The 22,552-nt window shown below is 39.7% G+C and overlaps 1 protein-coding gene and 1 non-coding gene across 2 annotated transcripts; both read right to left on the bottom strand.

The window, feature by feature from the left end:
- Positions 1 to 356: 356 nt before the first annotated feature.
- Positions 357 to 464, bottom strand: LOC148550671 (small nucleolar RNA R71). The gene has a single exon (XR_015892771.1). It is a non-coding gene; the product is annotated as a small nucleolar RNA R71 (small nucleolar RNA).
- Positions 465 to 15,482: 15,018 nt separating this feature from the next.
- LOC148550670 (uncharacterized) lies at positions 15,483 to 16,871 on the bottom strand. Its single transcript, XM_088494578.1, has one exon. The coding sequence runs from the start codon at positions 16,869 to 16,871 to the stop codon at positions 15,483 to 15,485; it is 1,389 nt and encodes a 462-aa protein (XP_088350704.1).
- Between the last annotated feature and the right edge of the window lie 5,681 nt (positions 16,872 to 22,552).

Genomic DNA, 22,552 nt, shown 5'->3' with positions numbered 1-22,552 from the left:
GTGACTTTACTGCACCTACTCCTGATTTCTATGGGAGAAGCATCTCAATCCCTGCCATTGGAGCAAACAACTTTGAGCTTAAGCCTCAATTAATTTCTCTAATGCAACAGAATTGCAAGTTTCATGGACTTCCATTGGAAGATCCTCATCAGTTCTTAGCTGAGTTCTTGCAAATCTGTGACACTATCAAGACCAATGGGGTTGACCCTGAAGTCTACAGACTTATGCTCTTTCCTTTTGCTGTAAGAGGCAGAGCTAGAACATGGTTGGATTCACAACCTAAGAAAAGCCTGAACTCTTGGGAAAAGCTAGTCAATGCCTTCTTGGCAAAGTTCTTTCCACCTCAAAAATTGAGTAAGCTTAGAGTGGAAGTCCAAACCTTTAGACAGAAGGATAGTGAGTCCCTCTATGAAGCTTGGGAGAGATACAAGTAATTGATCAGAAGGTGCCCTTTTGACATGCTTTCAGAATGGAGCATCATAGGAATCTTCTATGATGGTCTGTCTGAACTATCCAAGATGTCATTGGATAGCTCTGCTGGAGGATCTCTTCATCTGAAGAAGACGCCTGCAGAAGCTCAAGAACTCATTGAAATGGTTGCAAATAACCAATTCATGTACACTTCTGAAAGGAATCCTGTGAATAATGGGACAACTCAGAAGAAAGGAGTTCTTGAGATTGATACTCTGAATGCCATACTGGCTCAGAATAAAATATTGACCCAACAAGTCAATATAATTTCTCAGAGTCTGTCTGAAATGCAAGCAGCAACAGGCAGTACTAAGGAAGCTTCCTCTGAAGAAGAAGCTTATGATCCTGAGAATCCAGCAATGGAATAGGTGAATTACATGGGAGAACCCTATAGAAACACCTATAATCCTTCATGAAGAAATCATCCAAATCTCTCATGGAAGGATCAACAGAGACCTCAACAAGGTTTCAACAACAATAATGGTGGAAGAAACAGGTTTAGCAATAGCAAGCCTTTTCCATCATCTTCTCAGTAACAGACAGAAAATTCTAAGCAAAACCCCTCTGACTTAACAACCATTGTCTCTGATCTAATCAAAACCACTCAAAGTTTCATGACTGAAACAAGGTCCTCCATTAGAAATTTGGAGGCACAATTGTGTCAGCTGAGTAAGAAAATTACTAAACTCCCTCCTAGCACTCTCCCAAGCAATACAGAAGAGAATCCAAAAAGAGAGTGGAAGGCCATAACCACATCTCACATGGCCGAACATGGAGAGGAGGAAGAGGTAGTAATTCCCACTGAGAAAGACCTCAATGGACGCCCACTGACCTCCATGGAGTTCCCTAATGAGAAACCATGGGAATCTGAGGCTCATTCTGAGACCATAGAGATTTCATTAAATTTACTTTTTCCATTCATGAGCTCTGATGAGTATTCTTCCTCTGAGGAGGATGAAGATGTCACTGAAGAGCAAGTTGCTAAGTACCTTGGAGCAATCATGAAGCTAAATGACAAGTTATTTGGTAATGATACTTGGGAGAATGAACCTCCATTGCTCATCAAAGAACTGGATGACTTGACTAGGCAGAGATTACCTCAAAAGAGATATGACCCTGGAAAGTTCTCAATCCCTTGTACCATAGGCACCATGACCTTTGAGAAGGCTCTGTGTGACCTAGGGTCAAGCATAAACCTTATGTCTCTCTCTGTAATGGAGAAGCTAGGGATCATTGAGGTACAAGCTGCAAGAATCTCACTAGAGATGGCAGACAATTCAAAGAAACAGGCTTATGGACTTGTAGAGGATGTCTTGGTAAAAGTTGAAGGCCATTACATCCCTGCTGATTTCATAGTCCTAGAGACTGGGAAGTATATGGATGAATCCATCATCCTTGGCAGACCCTTCCTAGCCACAACAAAAGCTGTGATTGATGTTGACAGAGGAGAATTGATCATTCAAGCGAATGGAGACCCCCTTGTGTTTAAAGCTCAAGGATATCCCTCTATCACCATGGAGAGGAAGCACGAAGAGCTTCTCTCAATACAGAGTCAAACAGAGCCCCCACAATCAAACTCTAAGTTTGGTATTGGGAGGCCACAACCAAACCCTAAGTTTGGTGTTGAACCCCCACATTCAAACTCTAAGTTTGGTGTTGGGAGGTTCCAACATTGCTCTAAACATCTGTGAGGCTCCATGAGAGCCACTGTCAAGCTATTGACATTAAAGAAGCGCTTGTTGGGAGGCAACCCAATTTTTACTTATCTATGTTATATTTCTATTTTCTTTTGTTATTTTATGTTTTCTGTAGGTTGATGATCATGTGAAGTCACAAAAATAATTGAAAAAGCAAAAACAAAGTGAAAAACAGAATGAAAAACAGAACACCCTGGAGGAGATATTTACTGGCGTTTAAACGCCAGTAAAGGTAGCAGAATGGGCGTTAAACGCCCATTCTGGCACCATTCTGGGCGTTTAACGCCAGAAAAGGGCACCAGACTGGCGTTTAACGCCAGGAATGGGCAAGAAGCTGGCGTTAAACACCAGAAATGGGCAGCAGCCTGCGTTTAATGCCAGGATTGGCAGAAAAGGGCGTTTTGCACGCCACTTGGTGCAGGGATGAGATATCCTTGACACCTCAGGATCTGTGGACCCCACAGGACCCCCACCTACCCCACCACTCTCTCTCTTCTTCACCCATTCACCAATCACCTCAATACCTCTTCCCCAAAAATCCCTCACCTATCAAATCCCACCATTCTCTTCACCACTCACATCCATCCTTCATGAAACCCCATCTACCTCACAATTCAAATTTAAACCACTTTCCCACCCATCATGGCCGAACCATACCCCCCCTCCACTCCTATATAAACCCATCTTCACTCCTTCATTTTCACACAACATACACACTACCTATCCCCCTTGGCCGAAACACAAAGCCCCCTCCATCTCCTCTATTTCTTCTTCTTCTACTTTCTTCTTTTGCTCGAGGACGAGCAACCTTCTAAGTTTGGTGTGGTAATAGCTAAAGATTTTTTGTTTTTTCATAACCATTAATGGCACCAAAGGCCGGAAAAACCTCTAGAAAGAGGAAAGGGAAGGCAAAAGCTTCCAGCTCCGAGTCATGGGAGATGGAGAGATTTCTCTCAAGGGTGCATCAAGACCACTTCTATGAAGTTGTGGCCAAGAAGAAGGTGATCCCCGAAGTCCCTTTTAAGCTCAAAAAGGGCGAATATCCGGAAATCCGACATGAGATCCGAAGAAGAGGTTGGGAAGTTCTCACCAACCCCATTCAACAAGTCGGAATCTTAATGGTTCAAGAATTTTATGCCAATGCATGGATCACCAAGAACCATGATCAAAGTGTGAACCCGGACCCTAAGAATTGGCTTACAATGGTTCGGGGAAAATACTTAGATTTTATTCCGGAAAATGTAAGGTTGGCATTCAACTTGCCCATGATGCAAGGAGATGCACACCCCTACACTAGAAGGGTCAACTTTGATCAAAGGTTCGACCAAGTCCTCATGGACATCTGTGAAGAGGGCGCTCAATGGAAGAGAGATTCAAGAGGGAAGCCGGTTCAACTAAGAAGGCATGACCTCAAGCCCGTGGCTAGGGGATGGTTGGAGTTCATCCAACGCTCAGTCATTTCCACTAGCAACCGGTCTGAAGCTACTATAGACCGGGCAATCATGATCCATAGCATCATGATTGGAAAGGAAGTAGAAATTCATGAGGTTATATCCCAAGAACTCTACAAAGTGGCAGAAAAGTCCTCTCCTTTGGCAAGGTTAGCCTTCCTTCATCTCATTTGTCACCTTTGCAATTCGGTTGAAATTGACATAGAGGGAGACATTTTCATTGATGAGGAAAAGCCCATCACTAAGAAAAGGATGGAGCAAATAAGAGAACCTCATCAAGAGCATGAGGAAATTCCTCATCATGAAATCCCTGAGATGCCTCAAGGGATGCATTTTCCTCCATAAAACTATTGGGAGCAAATCAATACCTCCCTAGGAGAATTAAGTTCCAATATGGGACAACTAAGGGTGGAGCACCAAGAGCATTCCATCCTCCTCCATGAAATTAGAGAAGATCAAAGAACCATGAGAGAGGAGCAACAAAGGCAAGGAAGAGACATTGAGGAGCTCAAGCATTCCATAAGATCTTCAAGAGGAAGAACAAGCCGCCATCACTAAGGTGGACCCGTTCTTTAATTTCCTTGTTCTTTATTTTCTGTTTTTCGAAAATTGTGCTTTATGATTTATGTTTGTGTCTTTATTACATGATCATTAGTGTCTAAGTGTCTATGCCTTAAAGCTATGAAAATGAATCCATCACCTTTCTTAAATGAAAAATGTTTTTAATTGAAAAAGAAAAAGAACTGCATGAATTTTAAATTTTAAAATAGTTTAATTATCTTGATGTGGTTGTAATACTATTGTTTTTCTGAATGAAGGCTTGAACAGTGCATATTTTTGAATTTTATTGTTTATGAATGTTAAAATTGTTGGCTCTTGAAAGAGTGAAAGAAAAAGGAGAAATGTTATCTGATGATCTGAAAAATCATAAAATTGATTCTTGAAGCAAGAAAAAGCAGTGAAAAGCTTGCAAAAAAAAGAGAGAGAGAAAAGCAAGCAGAAAAAGCCAATACCCCTTTAAACCGAAAGGCAAGGGTGATAAAAAGGATCCAAGGCTTTGAGCATCAGTGGATAGGAGGGCCCACAGGAATAAAATCCTGGCCTAAGCGGCTAAACCAAGCTGTCCCTAATCATGTGCTTGTGGAATGAAGGTGTCAAGTGAAAACTTGAGACTGAGCGGTTAAAGTCGAGGTCCAAAGAAAAAAGAAGAGTGTGCTTAAGAACCCTGGACACCTCTAATTAGGGACTCTAGCAAAGCTGAGTCACAATCTGAAAAGGTTCACCCAGTTATGTATTTGTGGCATTTATGTATCCGGTGGTAATACTAGAAAACAAAGTGCTTAGGGCCACGGCCAAGACTCATAAAGTAGCTGTATTCAAGAATCAACATACTTAACTAGGAGAATCAATAACACTATCTGGATTTTGAGTTCCTATAGATGCCAATCATTCTAAACTTCAAGGGATAAAGTGAGATGCCAAAAGTGTTCAGAAGCAAAAAGCTAAAAGCCCCGCTCATCTAATTAATACTGATCTTCATAGATGTTTTTGGAATTCATAGTATATTCTCTTTTTTTGATCCTATTTGATTTTCAGTTGCTTGGGGACAAGCAACAATTTAAGTTTGGTATTGTGATGAGCGGATAATTTATACGCTTTTTGGCATTATTTTTAGTATGTTTTTCGTATATTTTTATTAGTTTTTATTATATTTTTATTAGTTTTTAAATAAAAATCACTCTTCTGGACTTTACTAGGAGTTTGTGTATTTTTCTGTGATTTCAGGTATTTTCTGGCTGAAATTGAGGGACCTGAGCAAAAATCTGATTCAGAGGCTGAAAAAGGACTGCAGATGCTGTTGGATTCTAACCTCCCTGCACTCAAAATAAATTTTCTGGAGCTACAGAAGCCCAATTGGCACGCTCTCAATTGCGTTGGAAAGTAGACATCCTGGGCTTTCCAGCAATATATAATAGTCCATACTTTTTCCGAGATTTGATGGCCCAAACAGGCGTTCCAAGTCAGCTCAAGAATTCTAGCGTTTAACTTCGAAACTGGCACAAAAGCTGGAGTTAAACGCCCAAACTGGCACAAAAGCTGGCGTTTAACTCCAAGAAAAGTCTCTACACATGGAAGCTTCAATGCTCAGCCCAAGCACACATCAAGTGGGCCCGGAAGAAGATTTCTGCATTAATTTCTGATTTCTGTAAACCCTAGGCTACTAGTTCTCTATCAATAGGACCCTATACTATTGTATTTTATATCTTTGATAAGTCTTATGCTATCTTAGACACGTTTTGGGGGGCTGGCCTCATGGCCATGCCTGAACCTTGTTCTTATGTATTTTCAACGGTAGAGTTTCTACACACCATAGATTAAGGTGTGGAGCTCTGCTGTTCTTCATGAATTAATACAAGTACTATTGTTTTTCTATTCAAATCAAGTCTATTTCTTCTCCAAGATATTCATTCGTTCTTCAACTTGATGAATGTGATGATCCGTGACACTCATCATCATTCTCACCTATGAACATGTGCCTGACAACCACCTCTGTTCTACTAGCAATGGCTTGAATGCATATATCTTGGGTTTCTAATCTAAGATTGGAACCTTCGTGGTATAGGCTAGAATTATTGGCGGCCATTCCTGAGATCCGGAATGTCTAAACCTTGTCTGTGGTATTCTGAGTAGGATTTGGAAAGGGATGACTGTGACGAGCTTCAAACTCGCGATTGTGGGGCGTGTGACAGACGCAAAAGGATCAATGGATCCTATTCCGACATGATCGAGAACCGACAGCTGATTAGCCGATGTTGTGACAGAGCATCAGGACCATTTTCACTGAGAGGACGGGATGTAGCCATTGACAACGGTGATGCCCAACATAAAGCTTGCCATGGAAAGGAGTATGAATGATTGGAAGAAGGCAATAGGAAAGCAGAGGTTCAAGGGGAACAGAGCATCTTCATACGCTTATCTAAAATCCACCAATGAATTACATAAGTATCTCTATCTTTATTTTATGTTTATTTTCATCACCTTAAACTCCATAACCATTTGAATCCGCCTGACTGAGATTTACAAGATGACCATAGCTTGCTTCAAGCCAACAATCTCCGTGGGATCGACCCTTACTCACGTAAGGTATTACTTGGACGACCCAGTGCACTTGCTGGTTAGTTGTGCGGAATTGTGACAAAGTGTGATTCATGTTTGAGAGCTCCAAGTCTTTGGCGCCATTGTTGATGATCACAATTTCGTGCACCAGAATATAAATGGCATGAAAGTAAAAGAAAGCAATAAAGTTCAGGAAGGTAAATGACATAAATGTAAAGTACAAGAAAGTAAAGTGCTAAAAAGTAAATGACGGAAAGGTAAAATAATAGAAGTAAAAATAAAATGCACATTGGGATCAAGAGATATTGCATTCTCCGAATCAACACATTTTCATCTCTTCCTCAATCATGCAACTCATTGATCTCTTGGCAATCATGAGTGATTGAATTCAAATCCCTTGGTAATTCAATCTCTCTAAGCTTGATCAATTGCCAATTTCTTGATCTAATTGCTCATAAAAAGAGATGAAGCTTGGTCCCTGATTATACCACATACTCTACTAGATCCAAGTATTGGGAAGATTACATGTCACAATATCCAACCCAAACCCAAATCTATTCAAGTGTGAGAAAGATTTTCAAGCATGACTCTATGATCCCTTTCCCAAGGATCACATAGAATCCATATGAACTCAATCTCTTTTCCAAGATAATTGAGTTCTTGAATGAAGAAAAAAAAATCTTTCTAGTAAATCAAAGAGATATGAAGAGAAGAAGAAGAAGAAGAAGAAGAAGAAGAAAAACATATTAATCCATTAAATTGTAATAGAGCTCTTTTTCCCAATGGAGAGAGTTAGTAATTCATAACTAAAATATTTACAAAAGTGGGTATGAAAGAAAATGAAGACAAGAAAAATGTGAAGTGTGTGAAGGGAGAGTCCGAAGACCCCTCCCAAAATGGATGTCCTCAAATCTGGAAACTAAGACTTATATATAGGCTCTCCTAAATTACAAACACAAATGAAATTGAAAGCAAATTACAATCAAATAAAAATTAACTATTCTAGATGCTTCTTGTGGCTTTGATTGGTTGACAATTGTGGGATTACTTGCTTGCAGTTTAAGTGGACTTGGAGTGAATTTAATTGAACCAAAATGATGCTCCAGGGGTCACTTTGCATGTATTGGCGCTCACTTGGCCGCTGCTGCATCGAGCGTGCATGAAAGCATGAACTGGCCATTTTTCTTTTTGTGCATATGCACGCTTGCTTGGGCGTACACACACTTGCAAAAACCACTATTATGCGTATGCACACTAGGTTGTGCATATGCACAAACCTCAAATTTTCCTTCGTGAAGTATCGAAGGCGCTCGCCAACACGAGCGTGGAGGAGAGCGCCATTGAGAGCGCCAGAATCACCCTTTTATGAGTGCGCACAAGCTTGTGCGGCGCACACTTCTTTGAAAATGCCTATTTTGTGCGTAGGCACACTTCCAAAATCTCCAACTTCCAGAATCGAGGGCGCTCTCCAAGTGAGCACCTAAGTGAGCGCTGCCTCTTTTCCCAGGGGTGTTCTTATTGGCACTTACCAAAGTGAGCATGGTTGGGAGCGTGGCATGTGATGCGTGAGCATCTTTCCTATCTTTTCCTAGTGAATTTGTATCTAATTTGTTGAGTTTAATAAGGAATTAATTATCTTTGAGCCTATATGGATGCTACTTTGAATCTTTTGCAATTTTGTTTATTTTAGGTAGCATTCGGCTGGATTTGATGGAGTTTCTGCAGCACAAGAAGCAAAGGAGATGGCAGCGAGGAGCGACGCGCACGCGTGACTGATGCATGCGCGTGATTTAGAGCTTTCCATGGCGACGCATGCGCGTGACTGACGCGTATGCGTGATTTGAAGATTTGCTCAGCGACGCGTGCACGTGTGGTGCACGAAATTACAATCACACTTTTGCGATTCCGCACAACTAACCAGCAAGTGCACTGGGTCGTCCAAGTAATACCTTACGTGAGTAAGGGTCGATCCCATGGAGATTGTCGGCTTGAAGCAAGCTATGGTTATCTTGTAACTCTTAGTCAGGATATCAATACTTCTCAGATTTAATTGTAAAAAGTAAAAGAATATGAAATAAATACTTGTTTTGCAGTAATGGAGAACAGGTTGAGGTTTTGGAGATACTCTATCTTCTGAATCTCTTCTTTCCTATTGTCTTCTTCTTCATGCACGCAAGGCTCCTTCCATGGCAAGCTGTATGTTGGTGGATCACTGTTGTCAATGGCTACCATCCATCCTCTCAGTGAAAATGGTCCAAATGCGCTGTCACCGCACGGCTAATCATCTGTCGGTTCTCACTCATGTTGGAATAGGATCCATTGATCCTTTTGCGTCTGTCACTACGCCCAGCACTCGTGAGTTTGAAGCTCGTCACATTCATCCCTTCCCAGATCCTACTCAGAATACCACAGACAAGGTTTAGACTTTCCGGGTCTCAGGAATGACCGCCAATAATTCTAGCCTATACCACGAAGGTTCCAATCTTAGATTAGAAACCCAAGAGATACACATTCAAGCTTGATTGCATGTAGAACGGAGGTGGTTATCAGGCACACGTTCATAGGTGAGAATGATGATGAGTGTCACGGATCATCACATTCATCAGGTTGAATTGCGAATGAATATCTTAGAATAGAAACAAGCGTGATTGAATGGAAAACAGTAGTAATTGCATTAATTCATCAAAACACAGCAGAGCTCCTCACCTCCAACCATGGGGTTTAGAGACTCATGCCGTAGAAGATACAATATGAAACGTGTAGAGTGTCATGAGATGAAAATACAATAGCAAAAGGTCCTATTTATAATGAACTAGTGACCTAGGGTTTATAGAAATGAGTGAATGATGCAGAAATCTACTTCTGGGGCCCACTTGGTGTGTGCTTGGGTTGAGCATTGAAGCTTTCACGTGTAGAGACTTTTCTTGGAGTTAAACGCCAGCTTTTGTGCTAGTTTGGGCATTTAACTCCAGCTTTTATGCCAGTTCTGACGTTTTGACGCTAGAATTTTTATGCTGACTTAGAACGCCGGTTTGGGCCATCAAATCTCAGACAAAGTATAGAGTATTATATATTGCTGGAAAGCCCAGGATGTCTATTTTCCAACGCAATTGAGAGCGCGCCAATTGGGCTTCTGTAGCTCCAGAAAATTCACTTCGAGTGCAGGAAGTTCAGAATCCAACAGCATCTGCCGTCCCTTTTCAGCCTCTGAATCAGATTTTTGCTCAGGTCCCTCAATTTCAGCCAGAAAGTACCTGAAATCACAGAAAAACACACAAACTCATAGTAAAGTCCAGAAATGTGATTTTTAATTAAAAACTAATAAAAACATAATAAAAACTAACTAAAATATATTAAAAATATACTAAAAACAATGCCAAAAAGCGTATAAATTATCTGCTCATCACAACACCAAACTTAAATTGTTGCTTGTCTCCAAGCAACTAAAAATAAAGTAGGATAAAAAGAAGAGAATATACATTAAATTTTGAAGACATCTATGAAGATCAGTCTTAATTAGATGAGCGGGGCTATTAGCTTTTTGCTTCTGAACAGTTTTGGCATCTCACTTTATCCTTTGAAGCTCAGAATGATTGGCATCTATAGGAACTCAGAATTCAAATAGTGTTATTGATTCTCCTAGTTCAGAATGTTGATTCTTGAACACAGTTACTTTATGAGTCTTGGCCGTGACCCTAAGCATTTTGTTTTCCAGTATTACCACCGGATACATAAATGCCATAGACACATAACTGGGTGAACCTTTTCAGATTATGACTCAGCTTTGCTAGAGTCCCCAATTAGAGGTGTCCAGAGCTCTTAAGCACACTCTTTTTGCTTTGGACCACGACTTTAACCGCTCAGTCTCAAGCTTTTCACTTGACACCTTCACGCCACAAGCACATGGTTAGGGACAGCTTGGTTTAGCCGCTTAGGCCAGGATTTTATTCCTGTGGGCCCTCCTATCCACTGATGCTCAAAGCCTTGGATCCTTTTTATTTTACCCTTGCCTTTTAGTTTAAAGGGTTATTGGCTTTTTCTGCTTGCTTTTTCCTTCTCTTTCTTTTTTTTTTTATTTTTTGCCTCTTTTTTTTTCTGCAAGCTTTGTATTCACTGCTTTTTCTTGCTTCAAGAATCATTTTTATGATTTTTCAGATTATCAATAACATTTCTCCTTTTCCATCATTCTTTCAAGAGCCAAAAATTTAACATTCTTAAACAACAAATTCAAAAATATGCACTGTTCAAGCATTCATTCAGAAAACAAAAAGTATGGCCACCACATCAAAATAATTAATCTGTTTTAAAATTCGGAATTCATGTACTTCTTTTTCTTTTGCAATTAAAAACATTTTTCATTTAAGAAAGGTGATGGAGTCATAGGACATTCATAGCTTTAAGACATAGACTTTAAATTTTATTAATCATGGAATAAAAAGAAGACTCAAAAATAAATATAAGAGCAGACCAATAATAATAGAAGACAGAAAATTAAAAACAGAAAATTAAATGACTCTTAAAATAGATTCCTAATAATAAAGGTTATCACAAAGTTAGGACTCAACAACCTTGATTTTGAGAAGTGGATGCTCCTTCAATCTGTGGGGTGTTTGATCCTTCAAGGGAGAGCTTCTGGCGCTTCAGCTCCTGTAGCTCACGCCCCTGCTTCTCCTATTCCTTAAGCAGCTTACAAAGCATGCAGTTTTGATTCTGCTGCTCTTCCTTAAGTTGATCCATAGCTTCTTGCAGCTTGGCGACAGATGCTTCTAAGCGGGTCCAGTAGTCAATTTTCGGGATTTCTGGGAGGAACTCCTGCGCCCTCCTTTTGATGGAGTTGTCTTGCACTTGTTGTCCTTCCATTGACTTCTTGGTGATTGGATGTTCGATTGGGATGAATTCATCTACTCCCATCCTCACCCCAGCATCTTTACATAGCAGAGAAATTAAGCTTGGGTATGCCAGTTTGGCTTCAATGGAGTTCTTGTTTGCAATTGTGTAAATCTCACAAGAAATCAGATGATGAATCTCCACTTCGTTTCCCAGCATAATACAAGGAATCATCACTGCTCTTTTGACAGTGACCTCAGATCGGTTACTAGTGGGCAGTATGGAACGCCCTATGAAGTCCAACCAGCCTCTTGCGACTGGTTTGAGATCTCCTCTCTTGAGTTGGTTTGGGACACCTTTTGAATTGGTTATCCACTTAGTTCCAGGGAGGCATATGTCCTCTAGAACTTGGTCCAGCCCCTTATCTTCTCTCACCATTCTCCTATTAAAGGATTCTGGATCATCTTGTAGTTGAGACAATTTGAAGACCTCTCTTATTTTGTCCAGATGGAAGTAAATAATCCTCCCTCTGACCATGGTTCGGTAGGTATGGAAGGCGGTTCCAGTTATTCTCTGCTTATCTGTCAGCCACAGATTTGAATAGAATTCCTGAACCATGTTTCTTCCAACCCTTGTTTTAGGATTAGCTAAAATTTCCCATCCTCTGTTTCGAATTTGCTCTTGGATCTCCGGATATTTGTCTTCTTTCAGCTCGAATTTAACTTCTGGGATCACTGACCTCAGACCCATTATTTTGTGGTAATGGTCTGCATGTTCTTTGGTTAAGAACCTTTCTTGATTCCAAAGACTCTTTGGAGTATTCTCTTTCTTGTCTTTGAATTGGTTTGTTTTTCCTCAGGGGCCATGATCTTAATGAGTCTTAGCTCGGTGGTCACGGAAAAACACACCAAACTTAGAGGTTTGCTTGCCCTCAAGCAAAAGAAAGGGAAGGGGAGAGAGAAGGAGATGCAAATTCGAATGGTGGAGAGGAGGGGATAGCCAAAGGTGTATTTATAAGTGGAGGGGAGGGTTTTCGAAAATTTGAAAAAGATATGACATAAAGATATGATTGGTGAAAAGAAATAGAACCATGATATGAAAAAGATAAGATTTTTAAATGAAAAGATATAAAGAGGTTAAATCTGAAAATTTGTTGATGCATCTAAGAATTAAGAGATGATATGATGAGTTAGAAAAGATTTGGAAAGAAATTGAAAAGATACTTGAGTTTTTTGAAGAAGATTTGGGAAGGATTTGAAAGAAATTTGAAAAGGGATTTAGAAAATTGTTAAATTTTGGAAAATTGAAGGTGAATGATGAAAATTGTAACATTATGCAGAAAATTATGAGTCAAAACATGAAAATTTGAAAAATTTTGAAGTGGAAAACAAAATCCTCTCCCCCTATCTTTCTGGCGTTAAACGCCCAGAATGGTATCCACTCTGGCGTTTAACGCCCATAAGTTGGCCATTGTGGGCGTTTAACGCCCAGCCAGGTACCCTGGCTGGCGTTAAACGCCAGAAATCCTTTGTTACTGGGCATTTTTCTAAATGCCCAGGATGCTGCAGTTCTGGCGTTAAACACCCAGAATGGTACCCATTCTGGCGTTTAAAGGCCCAAAATGCTCCTTATTGGCGTTTTCTTGCCAGTGAGCTCCTTTTCTCTGCTTTTTGCCCTAAGTCCTTCTGTAACTCTGTAAATTCCTTCATTTTTGATGATTAATCTTGAAGAGAATTTATATTAAACTTCTCTAAGTATTAAGTAAAATAAATAACTTGCTAATGGTTGGGTTGCCTCCCAGCAAGCGCTTCTTTATTGTCTTTAGCTGGACCTTGACTGAGCTTTATTCCAGCCTTAGTTTTGAGCATTCTTGCTCAAAATTGCTTTCAAGATAATGTTTGATTCTCTGTCCATTAACAATGAACTTTTTATCAGAGTCAAAATCCTGAAGCTCAACCTATCCATATGGTGACACACTTGTAATCACATATGGTCCCTTCCACCAGGATTTTAATTTCCCGGAGAATAGTCTGAGCCTAGAGTTAAACAGCAGAACCTTCTGTCCTGGTTCAAAGACTCTAGATGACAGTTTCTTGTCATGCCACTTTTTTGCTTTCTCCTTATAAATTTTAGCATTTTCAAAAGCATTGAGTCTGAATTCCTCTAGCTCATTCAGCTGGAGCAATCTTTTCTCTCCAGCTAACTTGGCATCCAGGTTTAGGAATCTGGTGGCCCAGTAGGCCTTATGTTCCAGTTCCACGGGCAGATGACAGGCCTTGCCATACACAAGCTGATATGGAGAGGTTCCTATAGGAGTCTTGAATGCTATTCTGTATGCCCACAGAGCATCATCCAAGCTTTTTGCCCAATCCTTTCTACGGACAATTACAGTCCGTTCCAGGATTCTTTTTTGTTCTCTATTAGAGACTTCAGCCTGTCCATTTGTCTGAGGATGATATGGAGTTGCTACTTTGTGGCTAATTTCATATCGGACCATAGCAGAGTACATCTGTTTATTGCAGAAATGAGTTCCCCCGTCACTGATTAGTACTCTGGGAACACCGAACCTGCTGAAGATATATTTCTAGAGGAATTTCAACACAGTCTTAGTATCATTAGTGGGTGTGGCAATTGCTTCTACCTATTTAGATACGTAGTCTACTGCCACCAGAATGTAAGTGTTTGAGTATGATGGTGGGAAAGGACCCATGAAGTCAATACCCCATACATCAAACAACTCAATCTCTAAGATCCCTTATTGAGGCATGGCATAACCATGGGGTAAGTTGCCAGCTCTTTGGCAACTGTCACAGTTACGCACAAACTCTCGGGCATCTCTATAGAGAGTAGGCCAATAGAAGCCACATTGGAGGACCTTAGTGGCTGTTCGCTCACCTCCGAAATGTCCTCTATACTGTGATCTGTGGCAGTGCCATAGGATCTTCTGTGCCTCTTCTCTGGGTACGCATCTGCGAATCATTCCGTCTGCACATCTTTTAAAGAGATATGGTTCATCCCATAAGTAGTACTTTGCATCAGAAATTAGTTTTTTCGTTTGTACTCTGCTGTACTCTTTGGGTATGAACCTCACAGCCTTATAATTCACAATGTCTGCAAACCATGGTGCTTCCTGAATGGCGAAGAGTTGCTCATCCGGAAAGGTTTCAGAGATCTCAGTAGGAGGGAGGGACGTCCCTGCTACTGGTTCTATCCGACACAGGTGATCAGCTACCTGGTTCTCTGTCCCTTTTCTGTCTCTTATTTCTATATCAAACTCTTGCAGAAGCAACACCCATCTTATAAGCCTGGGTTTTGAATCCTACTTTGTGAGTAGGTATTTAAGAGCAACATGGTCAGTATACACAATCACTTTTGAACCTACTAAATAGGATCTAAACTTGTCAATGGCATAAACCACTGCAAGTAACTCTTTTTCTGTGGTTGTGTAATTCTTCTGTGCATCATTTTAAACACAGCTAGCATAGTAAATGACGTGTAGAAGCTTGTTATGCCTCTGTCCCAACACTGCATCAATGGCATGGTCACTGGCATCACACATTAGTTCGAATGGTAATGTCCAGTCTGGTGCAGAGATGACTGGTACTGTAACCAGCTTAGCTTTCAGGGTCTCAAACGCCTGCAGACACTCTGTTTTAAACACAAATGGCGTGTCAGCAGTTAGCAGATTGCTCAGAGGTTTTACAATTTTTGAAAAATCTTTTATAAACCTCCTGTAGAATCCTGCATATCCCAGAAAGCTTCTGATTGCCTTTACATTGGCAGGTGGTGGTAATTTTTCAATTACCTCTACCTTAGCTTGATCCACCTCTATTCCTTTGTTCGAAATTTTATGCCCAAGGACAATTCCTTCAGTCACCATAAAGTGACATTTTTCCCAGTTTAAAACTAGGTTAGTCTCTTAGCACCTTTTCAGAACAAGTGCTAGATGATCAAGACAGGAGCTGAATGAGTCTCCAAATACTGAGAAGTCATCCATGAAGACTTCCAGAAATTTTTCCACCATATCAGAGAAAATAGAGAGCATGCATCTCTGAAAGGTTGCAGGTGCGTTGCACAAACCAAAAGGCATCTTTCTGTATGCGAATATGCCAGATGGACATGTAAATGCTGTTTTCTCTTGATCCTGAGGATCTACTACAATTTGATTGTAGCCTGAATAGCCATCCAAAAAGCAGTAATAGTCATGACCTGCTAGTCTTTCTAGCATCTGGTCTATGAATGGTAAAGGAAAATGATCCTTTCTGGTGGCTGTATTGAGTCTTCTATAGTCAATACACATATGCCACCCTGTAACTGTTCTTGTAGGAACTAGTTCATTCTTTTCATTGTAAACCACTATCATGCCTCCCTTTTTGGGTACAACTTGGACAGGGCTTACCCAGGGGCTATCAGAAATAGGATAAATAATCCCAGCCTCGAGTAACTTAGTGACCTCTTTTTGCACCACCTCCTTCATGGCTGGATTTAGCTGCCTCTGTGGTTGAACCACTGGCTTAGCATCATCCTCCAATAGGATCTTGTACATGCATCTTGCTGGGCTGATGCCTTTAAGATCACTTATGGACCACCCAAGAGCTGTCTTGTGTGTCCTTAGCACTTGAATTAGTGCTTTCTCTTCCTGTGGATTTAAAGCAGAGCTTATGATCACTGGAAAAGTGTCACCTTCTCCCAGAAATACATATTTCAGGAATGGTGGTAGTGGTTTGAGCTCGGGTTTAGGAGGCTTATTCTCTTCCTGTGGGATTTTCAGAGGTTCTTTTATTTCCTCTGATTCCTCCAGATCAGGCTGAATATCTTTAAAGATGTCCTCTAGCTCTGATTCGAGACTTTCAGTCATATTGATCTCTTCCACCAAAGAGTCAATAATATTAGTGCTCATGCAGTCATTTGATGTGTCTGGATGCTGCATAGCTTTGACAGCATTCAACTTGAACTCATCCTCATTAACTCTCAAGGTCACTTCCCCTTTTTGGACATCAATGAGGGTTTGTCCAGTTGCTAGGAAAGGTCTTCCTAGAATGAGAGTTGCACTCTTGTGCTCCTCCATTTTCAGTACTACAAAGTCAGTGGGAAAGGCAAATGGCCCAACCTTGACAATCATGTCCTCAATTATGCCTGGTAGATATTTAATGGAGCCATCAGCAAGTTGAAGACATATCCGGGTTGGTTTGACTTCTTCAGTCAAACCAAGCTTTCTAATAGTGGATGCAGGTATTAGGTTGATACTTGCTCCAAGGTCACATAGAGCTGTCTTTGTACAAGCACCCTCTAATGTGCATGGTATCATAAAGCTTCCTGGATCTTAAAGCTTCTCTGGTAAGCTTTTCAGAATGACTGCACTGCATTCTTCAGTGAGAAACACCTTTTCAGTTTCTCTCCAATTCTTCTTATGACTTAAGATCTCTTTCATGAACTTAGCATAAGAGGGTATTTGCTCAAGTGCCTCTGCAAATGGGATCTTTATCTCAAGAGTCCTGAGATAGTCTGCAAAGTGGGCAAATTGTTTATCCTGCTCCGTTAGGCAGAGTTTCTGAGGATAAGGTATCTTGACTTTATATTCTTCAACCTTAGTTGCTGCAGGTTTATTCCCTACAGAGGTGGTTGGAGAAGCCTTCTTAGAGGGGTTACTATTAGCACTTGAAGGTGTCTGGTCCCTTATTGGCGTTTAAACGCCAGGATTGGGTGCTGGATGGGCATTTAACGCCAGCTTCCCACCATTTTCTGGCGTTTGAACGCCAGAACTGGGCAAGGAATGGGCGTTCAACGCCAATTTTTCTCCCTTTTCTGGCGTTTGAACGCCAGAAGTGGGCATCCACTGGGCGTTTGACGCCAATCTTTCACCCTTTTCTGGCGTTTGAACGCCAGCATTATTCCTCTCTGGGCTCTTTCTGTCCTCAGAGGGATTTTGGGCAGTGGTTTGGTCATCCTCTGTCAGTTGTTCCTTTCTTGGCTCCTTAGTTGAACAGCTTGGCATTCTTCTGTTATCTGTTTAGATAGCTGCTGTCTTGTCTGATTCAATTGTGATTCTATATTATTGTTAGAATTTTTAGTGTCTTGGAGCATCTCTTTAAATTCTACTAATTGTTTTGTCATAAGGAGTAATTACTGATTAAGTTCAACAATCTGTTCTTGAGGATTAGGATCAATAGTTACTGCCCTAGCTTCTTCTTTTATGGAAGACTCACTGCTTGAGTACAAATGTTGATTTCTAGCAACCGTATCTATGAGCTCTTGAGCCTCTTCAATCGTCTTTCTCATGTGTATAGATCCACCAGCTGAGTGATCTAGAGACATCTGAGTTTTTTCTGTAAGCCCATAGTAAAAGATGTCTAACTGTACCCATTCTGAAAACATTTCAGAGGGGAATTTCCTTAGCATCCCTCTGTACCTCTCTCAGGCATTATAAAGGGATTCATGATCCTCTTGTTTAAAGCCTTGGATGTCCAGCCTTAGCTGTGTCATCCTTTTTGGAGGGTAAAATTGATTCAGAAATTTGTCTGATAACTGTCTCCATATTTTTATGCTTGCTGTGGGTTGGTTATTTAACCACCTCTTAGCTTGATCTTTTACTGCAAATGGAAACAGTAATAATCTGTAGACATCCTGATCCACTTCTTTATCACGCACTGTGTCAGCAATTTGTAAGTACTGTGCCAGAAACTCAGTAGGTTCTTCCTGTGGAAGACCAAAATACTGGCAATTTGCTGCACCATGATAATGAGCTGAGGATTTAGTTCAAAACTGCTTGCTTTGATAGGAGGTATACAGATGCTACTCCCATATGCAGCTGTAATGGGGTTAGCATATGACCCCAGAGTCCTTCTGGACTGTTCATTTCCACTTATGTCTATGATGGAGAAAAGGGAATTGATATGAATTGCAAATAAATTTTTTTAAAATTTTTTATTTTATTTAATTAAAAGTAACCGAATAAAATAAAACAAAATAGATGGAAGATAAAAGTTTCGAAAATTAGAATAAAGTGAAATAAAAGCAAATTGAAAACTAAATTAATTAATTAATTAAAAAGATTTTGGAATTAGCAATCAGAAAGATATGCTTGAAAAGATATGATTGAAGAAATTAAAAAGATTTGAAAAGATCAATTTTTGAAATTAGAATTTTGGCTTGACAAAAAAAAGATATGATTTTGAAGATCTTTGACTAATTTAATGCAAAAGTTTGAAATTTATGAGTAAAATAAGGAGAAGATATTTATTTTTTTGAATTTTAATGAGGAAAGAGAAAAATAACAAAATAACACTAAACTTAGAAATTTTAGATCAAAACAAAGAGAACAAACAAGAAAACTTTGAATGTCAAGATGAACACCAAGAACAAATTTTTGAAAAATTTTTAAGTTAATAAAAGCACAAGGGACACCAAACTTAAAATTTTTAGAAAATCAAACACAAATTTTTGAAATTTTAAAGGAAAACACAAAGAAGACACCAAAGTTAGAATTTTTAAAGATCAAGAAAGAACTAAGAACATGCAAACTCGAAAAATTGAAAGAAAATAAAAGCATGCAATTGACACCAAACTTAAAATATGAAACTAAACTCAAATAAACGACTCTAAACCAACAAAAATTAATTATTCCTAATCTAAGCAACAAGATAAACCGTCAGTTGTCCAAACTCGAACAATCCCCGGCAACGGCGCCAAAAACTTGGTGCACGAAATTACAATCACACTTTGCAATTCCGCACAACTAACCAGCAAGTGCACTGGGTCGTCCAAGTAATACCTTACGTGAGTAAGGGTCGATCCCACGGAGATTGTCAGCTTGAAGCAAGCTATGGTTATCTTGTAACTCTTAGTCAGGATATCAATAATTCTCAGATTTAATTGTAAAAAGTAAAAGAACATGAAATAAATACTTGTTTTGCAGTAACGGAGAATAGGTTGAGGTTTTGGAGATGCTCTATCTTCTGAATCTCTACTTTCCTACTGTCTTCTTCTTCATGCACGCAAGGCTCCTTCCATGGCAAGCTGTATGTTGGTGGATCACCGTTGTCAATGGCTACCATCCATCCTCTTAGTGAAAATGGTCCAAATGCGCTGTCACCGCACGGCTAATCATCTGTCAGTTCTCACTCATGTTGGAATAGGATCCATTGATCTTTTTGCGTCTGTCACTATGCCCAGCACTCATGAGTTTGAAGCTTGTCACAGTCATCCCTTCCCAGATCCTACTCGGAATACCACAGACAAGGTTTAGACTTTCCGGATCTCAGGAATGACCGCCAATAATTCTAGTCTATACCACGAAGGTTCCAATCTTAGATTAGAAACCCAAGAGATACACATTCAAGCTTGATTGCATGTAGAACGGAGGTGGTTGTCAGGCACGCGTTCATAGGTGAGAATGATGATGAATATCACGGATCATCACATTCATCAGGTTGAAGTGCGAATGAATATCTTAGAATAGAAACAAGCGTGATTGAATGGAAAACAGTAGTAATTGCATTAATTCATCAAAATACAGCAGAGCTCCTCACCCCCAACCATGGGGTTTAGAGACTCATGCCGTAGAAGATACAATATGAAACGTGTAGAGTGTCATGAGATGAAAATACAATAGCAAAAGGTCCTATTTATAATGAACTAGTGACCTAGGGTTTACAGAAATGAGTGAATGATGCAGAAATTCACTTCCGGGGCCCACTTGGTGTGTGCTTGGGATGAGCATTGAAGCTTTCACGTGTAGAGACTTTTCTTAGAGTTAAACGCCAGTTTTTGTGCCAGTTTGGGCGTTTAACTTTAGCTTTTATGCCAGTTCTGGTGTTTTGACGCCAAAATTTTTATGCTGACTTGGAACGCCGGTTTGGGCCATAAAATCTTGGGCAAAGTATAGACTATTATATACTGCTGGAAAGCCCAAGATGTCTACTTTCCAACACAATTGAGAGCGCACCAATTGAGCTTCTTTAGCTCCAGAAAATCCACTTCGAGTGCAGGGAGGTCAGAATCCAACAGCATCTGCAGTCCTTTTTCAGCCTCTGAATCAGATTTTTGCTCATGTCCCTCAATTTCAACCAGAAAGTATCTGAAATCACGGAAAAACACACAAACTCATAGTAAAGTACAGAAATGTGATTTTTAATTAAAAACTAATAAAAACATAATAAAAACTAACTAAAATATACTAAAAATATACTAAAAATAATGCCAAAAAGCGTATAAATTATCCGCTCATCAGCGTGACCGACGCGTGCGCGTGACTTACGAAAAGGACCATCGACGCGTACGCGTGACATGCGCCACGTGTAAAAAACGCAAAAAAACACTGGGAACGATTTCTGGGCTGTTTTGACCCAGTTTCCAGCCCAGAAAACCCAGATTAGAAGCTGCAGAATGGACAAAACAAGTGGTCCCCACCCATCAGCTGAAGACTTGTTAATTAATTCGAATTTAAGTTCAAATCTTATTTTTAGGAAAAGATATTATTTTTAGTTCAAGATAGATTTTAAATTAATGAGGATTAGATATAAAAAGAATGCCAACAGGGTGATTCCAACACAACATTATTCCATTCCAATTTACAATCCTTATTTTCTACTCTGAACCATGAGCAACTAATCCTCCATTGTTAAGGTTAGGAGCTCTGTCTATTTGTATGGATTGATTTTATTGCTTTTTCTATTTTAATTTATGCATGGATTTATAATTTAAGAATCATTTTCGCTCTTTATCTTATGAATTTGGGTGGAATGGAAGTATGACCCTCTTTCTATTTGAGTTCTTGTAAAACTTGGAAAAGCTCTTTACTTGAACAACAGCTTGAAAACATATTCTCCTAAATTTTAATTATCTGGATTTAACGGGATACGTGACATATAATCCTTTTATTTTTTGGTAATTAGAGTTTTTGTGGCATATAAACTGGAATTTGATCATGTAGCTTCTAATTGGAATTAATTGACCAAGGAATTGGCAGTTAGTAAATTAGGGTCTAGTCACATATAGTTTACCATAAATTAAATCCTACATAATTAAAATAGTTAGTGAGAAAAGTTAATCCAGAAAAATAGATAACTCTAAAGCCTTAACTGTTTCCCTATATATATTTCACAGCTCATTTACTGCTTGCTTTCTAAAATTCTTAATCACTTTTTAATGCCTTTGAAATTTCAAACACTATTTTCTGTTTGCCTGACTAGCTTATCACTTAATTATTGTTGCTTAATCCATCAATTCTCGTGGGATCGACCCTCACTCACCTGAGGTATTACTTGGTACGACCCGGTGCACTTGCCGATTAGTTTGTGGTTTATAAATTCCGCACCAGCATGCTCCAGGAGAGCACTGCGCTCTCCACAAGCGCGCCAGCATGGATGTGCTTGAAGTGCTGGCTCTTGCCACAAGAGCGCCAGACAAGAACGCCAAGTTATTAATTTCAATCCCATCACCTTGTCTTCATTGTTTCTTGCATGCTTGCCTTTATGGATCCATCATAATACATTTATACTGCTTGCTTCATGGATTCATTACTCAGTGTATCAATTGCATGCTTCATAGGGTATTTTGTGCTCTACATGCTTTTTCTCACTTTCCTATCAAACATTCAACATAATTGATGAGCGGATATTTTATACCCTTTTTGGCATTATTTTTATATAGTTTTTAGTATGTTTTAGTTACTTTTTAGTATATTTTTATTAGTTTTTATGAAAAAATTACATTTTTAAACTTTACTATGAGTTTGTGGATTTTTCTGTAATTTCAGGTATTTTCTGGCTAAAATTGAAGGACCTAAGCAAAAATCTGATTCAGAGGCTGAGAAAGGACTGCAAATGCTGTTGGATTCTGACCTCCCAGCACTCAAACGCATTTTTCTGGAGCTACAGAAGTTCAATTGGCGCGTTCTCAATTGGGCTGAAAAGCTAACATCTTCGGCTTTCCAGCAATATATAATAGTTCATACTTTTCCCGAGATTTGATGGCTCAAACTGGCATTAA

The sequence above is a fragment of the Arachis ipaensis genome, chromosome B7 (genome assembly GCF_059453495.1).
Source record: "Arachis ipaensis isolate K30076 ecotype BB chromosome B7, ASM5945349v1, whole genome shotgun sequence".
In the NCBI taxonomy this organism is placed as follows: Eukaryota; Viridiplantae; Streptophyta; class Magnoliopsida; order Fabales; family Fabaceae; genus Arachis; species Arachis ipaensis.
The sequence above is the reverse complement of the archived record's forward strand: the minus strand, read 5'-3'. Positions and strand labels throughout refer to the sequence as shown.

Excerpts from the sequence above, each read along its gene's own strand:
- LOC148550670 (XM_088494578.1), bottom strand. The coding sequence starts at position 16,871 with ATGATACCATGCACATTAGAGGGTGCTTGTACAAAGACAGCTCTATGT.